The sequence below is a fragment of the Dendropsophus ebraccatus genome, chromosome 2 (assembly GCF_027789765.1).
Source record: "Dendropsophus ebraccatus isolate aDenEbr1 chromosome 2, aDenEbr1.pat, whole genome shotgun sequence".
NCBI classification, from domain to species: domain Eukaryota; kingdom Metazoa; phylum Chordata; class Amphibia; order Anura; family Hylidae; genus Dendropsophus; species Dendropsophus ebraccatus.
Genome location: NC_091455.1, coordinates 176,805,043 through 176,811,773, shown reverse-complemented (window position 1 = coordinate 176,811,773; position 6,731 = coordinate 176,805,043). Strand labels below are relative to the sequence as shown.

The following is a 6,731-nucleotide window of genomic DNA, read 5'->3' as shown; positions in this document are numbered from 1 at the left end:
TACAAGGCTCAATACTGAAAGCCAAACCCTGTACAATCAGGCAAGGCAGGGAGGAGAAGGTGTGCCTGCTGCAGCTCAGCACAGCTTCCCCTGCGCTTAAGCTTAGAAGGAAAACATTATTTTATAACTTCAAAATGTAACTTGGCAATTATTCCCCAATGTCTTTTACAAACAACGGACGTTATTTTTAGTAGTTCACACACAGTTTCTTTATTCACCGTCCTTTCACCATCTTTATTATTAAATTCAATGCACTTTTCAATTCTCAAGCTGTAGTTTTGCATGAGTAATTGCGTTACAGGCCAAAACTTATTCAGCATCATAGTGTGTGAACCCAATACTTTAAAAATAATAACAAGAATAATGGATGTGGTAAAGCTGTATAAAAGGTATATGTGGGGTAATGCATAGGTGGACATGAGAGCTTCCCATAGGCTAATTTATCTGGGTAAAGCAGTTCGCTCTCTCATCATGTCTTTAATCCCGGCCGCATAGTTGCGATCCCGCGAATATGCGGCCAGGACATTCCAGGGAATCGCTGGAATTCCCGGGATCAAAGGCATGATAATAGAGCGCCGATGCCGTCGGACCAAAAATCCGACGGTCCGCTCATCCCTAGTTGTGATGACCCCTTTGACGATATACATCCAGGAATCTACAGGCAGGGTATGACGACTTTGTGATTCTGTTTCACTCTTCGAGTCAGAGAAAAAAAAAAATTACTAAATAACCCCGGTCACTAAAGATATCATACTATAGATAGATAGATAATAGATGGATAGATTACAAATAGGAATTACTACAGCAACTATGTCTTTTCTTTATTCTATTACACAATACATTACTACCCGCCCCTGGATTTTCCCCCAGAACTCTGAATAAATACACTGTGAAAAGACATGGAGATTATTCATTCAGAAGAAACCTTCTCAGGGACTCATTCACCAAAGTGTGGTTTACAAGGAAAAGTACCCGGCACACGACATGGATTATACAAGTAAGTGAAACTTTATTGCGAGTATTTGAGAACTATCACACAGGACGCTGCGCTGCTTCTAGAAAGGGAATTACATAATAAGAACTGCTCAGTTAACCCTGTAGGCTATTAAGCACGACCATGTAATGTTCTCTATACATAGATACACATTGCACTATACTTATATCTACTTAGATTATACTCAGTCGTTTGGAACTAGGGGTTGTGTTTTAATTGAAAGGAATGTGAGTATAATAGAATGTAAAGTTATAGACTGTTGAGTGAGCCATTAGACTATAAAGTTACTGATAGTGCCTAATGGGGGAAATTATGCAGAGGCACATGGTACCTTTAATATGGCGCTATGTCAGCGCAGAGAGGTGTATTCATTAGAAGAGTGGACTGGTGGCTGTATTGGTGCTACAAGGGGTTAAGTACTGGCGCCTGGTGCACCAAACGGCTTTATTATCAATATTAATATAAAATATTTTATGGCACAACTATTAAAAGCACTTTGTGCAATGTCCCCTACCTGCTGAGGGACACAGGGCACTGGAGGGACACTGAGCATCCCCCTGCCATCATCCTCTCCAGCTCTGGGAGTCGGGTCGTGACATCCCCATGTTATCCAGGAAGTGACATCACCATGTTATCCAGGAAGTGAAGCCTTGATGCAGTAGTAAGTGCAGGGAAAAAAAGGACTTTATATGCATTTCCCGTAAGTGTATATCAGTGATTTGTATAACTTTTGGGGGGGCAATACAATACTTTAATAACATTTTTCGCTGGACTTCTCCTTTAAGTAATTCTATCATATACATTATAATATACAAATAAATATTATGATGATGATTATTATTATTATATACAAATGTTTTATTCTCCATTTAGTGTGTCATTCAGTGCATGCTATATATAGTTATTCCATACCATGTTATATACTGCACTGCTTAGCGTCCATCCATTGACTTGTTTTCTTATTGCAGGCACTACATCATCTGCACAGTTCCTTGTTTATTTGGCTATAACCGCAATGCTACCAATCGTGCAGTCAGCACCAACACACCTCAACTATGCCGGTCAAACTAAAGAAGATCTTGTAAATGTGGCAACTGTCTTAGTAACTAAGGCAGGCGAGCTAAGCAAGGAGGTGAGTGTCTGAAATATATTTATGCATGCTTGGATGCCAAACTACAACTCCCATCATGCCTTTTGCTGTCTGGGTATGATATGAAGTCTAGTTTTAGAAGAGCTGGAAAGCCACAGGTTGGGGAACACTGTTCTATAGTACGCATTCATACTACATCCATTGAGTTATATATGGTGTCCAACAGAGAAACCTCCTTATGCTCCTGTATAAAAATGGAGACTTTTGGAGGTATGGTCCATTGTACCTCTATGGAAGTTGTATATGAAGCTGTAGTAAAGCCATGTCAATGACACCCCTAAAAAAGCATAAGATCTAACATCAGTATGAAAGTACAGAAGCTTACTCCATCAGCAGATCTTCTTATATCACCCATTGATATGTTAGTAAATGTTTCCAAGAATTCTCAAAGCTATTACAATCAATAATAATAATAATATTAATTTGTATAGCGCCAACAGATTCCGCAGCGCTTATTTAAATATATAAATACATTACAGGTTATATATTAAATTATACAATGAATAAATTAAAATAATGGCTGATAACAGCGAACAAATCTTTAGGGTACTATCCCTATAACAAGTCTCTATAGTTATAAGTATAAAGTCCCCACACACTCTCAGTATGATATCGTAATGAAGGGGGGGCTGAAACTTCTCTACATTCTGATGGTTGTCATGAAGTTTCTCTGCTTTCCCTGAACACCTTTTGCCAGTAAACTAAGTATTTAGATGTGTCTCAGCCTTAGTAGTCTGGTCCCCTGGGTGTTCAGGCAGCTAAGCACATTTCCTGTGTCGCCGTACGCCGAATACTTCACAATAGTGTCATTTCTGCTCATTATGATGTATTCAGGCGCTTTCCCCGTAACGCCCGTCCCTGCACATTTTTATGTCTTGCAGTCATGTGCTTTAGTGGTTCCTGATGTACATTTGATTTAAAAATTTAAAAAAATGTATGTTGTTTTTTTACTTGTTACTGTAGCAATAAACTGCTGTATAAAACAAGATTCAGATTCATTAAAACGAGCCAAAAAAACGTTAGCAGCTAATTAACTTTCTGCAACTTTTTGTGGCACTATAAATTATTAATAATTAATTCTAATTGATTGCAATACAGCTGTGGACTACTCCATCTGTAGGGTTACAAAATGTTACAATGTAGCCTAGGCTGGTTTTACAGTGGTGACATTTTTTGCCAAAATTTAAAAAAAAAATGCTGCAGCCAGATGTTAGCTTTGAGCCAATGGAATTTTATGGCCTTTTTTGTGGCTTTTCTCTCCTCTCCTCTATATGGTTATATATGGTTTATTTGTCTGCCAGTTGGTGACAACCAACTTTCCCAGTATGTCTCCTCACTGGGAGTAGATGTATTCTCTACACATCCCTGCAGAATATTTTTGAGCTCTATATGGAATCAGTTGGTCATCTTTTTCCTAAATGTTAAATACACTTTGCGTTCTTCTTGTAGATCTGCAGAACTTCCGACCTGTGCTTTAACAGTGCTGAACATCTATTGAGAGTGGACCTGAAACTACCAGAAATAGATATGGAGTCTGGATGTCTGAGCAAAAAATTCCAAAAGGTACATAATTTGTCTTGTTCTTATGTGTATCCTAAGACTGAAACAAAAGTGCATGATGATATACAGGTGCTCTAAATACTGCAGACATTCCAGAGAGGGAAGGACAATTCCTGAAATACATTAAATGAAGCACAACAGATAGAGTGGTGAATTCTAAATAAGCATGGTATTTAAATGGAGGATGAAAATGATAATGTCTCTCCTTGAGGAGGGTGCCATAAAGACGTGTGGAGACTATTCATGCTCCACTGGGAATTCTGGGGAGAAGGATATACAAAGCAGCTCTCTGATGCCACCATCCCTAGTAATGTTCTAAACGTTCATTGACTTGAAGGGAAAGCTTCGTCCTATAATGGAAGAGGGAAGCAAAATACAAGTTGTCTAATGTATACTTCTACTTACAACATTCTTATAGAGGAGTCGCGGGGTTGCAGGGTTTGTCTGTAATCCATATGTTAGTATAAAGTTGGTACGTACCATTTTAGTCTGTAACATATTCATTTTCTCTTTAGGAAAAATGTCTGCCCAAAATCTCCAGTGATCTTCTCAAGTTCCAGATCTATTTGGAATTTTTAACTGAAACTATGCCAAGCAAGAAAGCCATTATTGAGTTTATGCAGGTTGAGTCCAAGCACGTGGCAAACGCTGTAAAACATGTAAGTTTCGTCTCATCTATGTACTGAAATAGCAATTATTCTATAGTATTAACAAAATTAAAATTATATTGTAACCCCCTTTACTCTCCAAAAGCTTAGATGCTGCACATCTGATATATACCTGTATAAAACTTGTCTGTGTCTTCTTTCTGCCCTAAAATCACTTCATTTCATCGGTGGACAGTGTTATGGCAGCTGGGCCCTCTCCCCAGTAGGTGACACTGTTTACCGATAAAATGAAGCATGAGTAAGGGGGTGACAGTATCACTTTATAAAGTCACATTGATATGTGCCGTTCTCAGCACTGTTTCGAAGTTTGCATGCTGCATAGTTCATAATTACTAGTATAAAACATCTTTGTTGTCCTTCATTGGTGGACATCTGGACGGGGCTTCAAGCAGTTGTGTCCCCATCTTCCCACTTACGTCAACGTCATCAGAATGAGCTGCTACTACTGGAGTGGAGGCCGGGATTCATCTTCTGTGGCATAGGCGTAGTAAGAGCCGATAAGGATACAGCAATGTCAATGCGCCTGTGCCACAGAAGATGAGTCCTGGCCTGTAGTGGGAGCAGCCCATTCCGATGACCTCACAGAGGGGACAGAGACGGGGAAAGACAGGCAGCGCAACGGCTGTGAAGTCCCACGTAGATGACACTGTCCACCAATGATAAAAAGCTCCTTTGGCCAGAGACACAACAAAGACATGTTTTATTCAGGTAAATATGAACTGTGCAGCATGTAAACTTCTAAACGGTGCACATATCGAGAGGGGGTGGCAATATCACTTTAAGTTGAAAAAACGATATATCTGGTAGGGCATAAGTGCTGCCCGACAAGTCCCTCTTCACAGAAAGGCTAGAACAGTGAAATAAATCTTTGCCCCAGACGAAAGAAAGTCGAAACTATATCAATATGCAGGATTCACATTTCTCGATCTATAGAAATACTGTACATTCAGTATAACTATCTCTACATTCATCATGTGAGTACTGTACTTTCCTATTATATAATATAGGTGGTACTGTAATTACTGTAAAGCGTGCTATCCCTAATGTAAGTAACAATATCACTCAGCAAGATAAACCTTCCAAAAACTTTATCTAAGACTAAAAATACTCGGTCTCTGTTATAAGCAGCAGAGCGTGAAATCGGAGATTGTTAGCTTTCGCTTGAGTAACATTGAAAAATACCCTACTTACTATGATTGCTTTACTTGCTGTCATGAGTCAGGCTTCAACTCTATTCATAAAGGAATATGCTTGCCCCTGGCCCATTTATTGTCTATGGAGCCGCCACCAAAGTTCGTTGAGTACAATGCTCAGCAAAGTATGGCCGCTCCTTTATAAGAGTGGATCGGTAGTGAACATTCACAACATTGATCCATTCGTAGTGTCTTGGGGCCTTGTTCTGGAGATTGCAGGAGGGAAGGGGTGTCCCATTGGTCAGACCCCAGCAATCTAATCTATACTAATGGAAATTTTTTCACAGAATCCTAGTCTGACCCTGTTCAGACTTTTACATACATATGAAAAAACCAATATACTCAATGTCACTTCATTCTGTATTCTAGCTTGAAGAAAATCCTTCTGAGGACAAAGACGACACTACTACTGGCATCACGAAGGATGATTTAAGGTCTAAATATCAGTGGAACCAGACTCTAACAAGCTATACAATCCTATCATCCTTCCAGAAGTACATGGAGTATACAGTTCGAGCTGTGCGTTACAGTATGAATGTCTCTAAATGAACACCTTCGCTTCACATTACTACTATGTAGTGAGGATTGGTTCTATTTTTAGAACATCTATAGTTATTTTATTTAAATATTTATTTTTTTGTAATAATTTTGCTGCCTTATTTATTTTATGTTGTTTATTTGGTATTTATTTTCTTTTCAACTTTTCAAGCCATCGTCAACCCAGTTTGCCAAATTGTGCTGTGCCTGTGCTAAGTCATTGGTGCAGGTAAACATAGACTAGACAGCCTGAAAGCCCTTTTACTCGAAACTTACTTACTGGCCGATAATCATTTGGTGTAATAGGACATGTTAAAAAGACTACAATTCTTAATGTCGGCTCATCATGGTCTTTCAACATGTTCAATATGAAGTGCTAGCTTACCTCTCATTATCGTGCTGAGTAATACGGCCTTAAGAATTTTTACAGCTCAGGCTATTTGAAAATTTGGTGCATGCAAACTTAAAACATTTTATACCAATCGATTTATTAATTTGGAATTTAAGTCAAATAAGTGAACCAAAAATTGGTACATTTGTTGTCCCAGAATCACAATTTAATCATACTCACTTATCATTGAGGCATGATACCTTGTCTAGCATAACATGTAAACCCACTGTGAATACAT

At 38.8% G+C, this 6,731-nt stretch overlaps 1 protein-coding gene across 1 annotated transcript; it reads left to right on the top strand.

The window, feature by feature from the left end:
• The first annotated feature begins 966 nt into the window (after nt 1-966).
• Nucleotides 967-6,114, top strand: IL6 (interleukin 6). The gene is made up of 5 exons (XM_069960470.1): nt 967-997; nt 1,963-2,126; nt 3,594-3,707; nt 4,220-4,363; nt 5,935-6,114. The coding sequence occupies exons 1-5, from the start codon at nt 985-987 to the stop codon at nt 6,112-6,114; spliced, it is 615 nt and encodes a 204-aa protein (XP_069816571.1). The 5' UTR covers nt 967-984.
• Nucleotides 6,115-6,731: the final 617 nt, after the last annotated feature.

Bases quoted from the DNA above. Each gene is read 5' to 3' on its own strand.
- IL6 (XM_069960470.1), top strand. The intron at 2,127-3,593 runs GTGAGTGTCTGA...TTCTTCTTGTAG, and splicing joins CAGGCGAGCTAAGCAAGGAG to ATCTGCAGAACTTCCGACCT. The intron at 3,708-4,219 runs GTACATAATTTG...TTTTCTCTTTAG, and splicing joins TGAGCAAAAAATTCCAAAAG to GAAAAATGTCTGCCCAAAAT.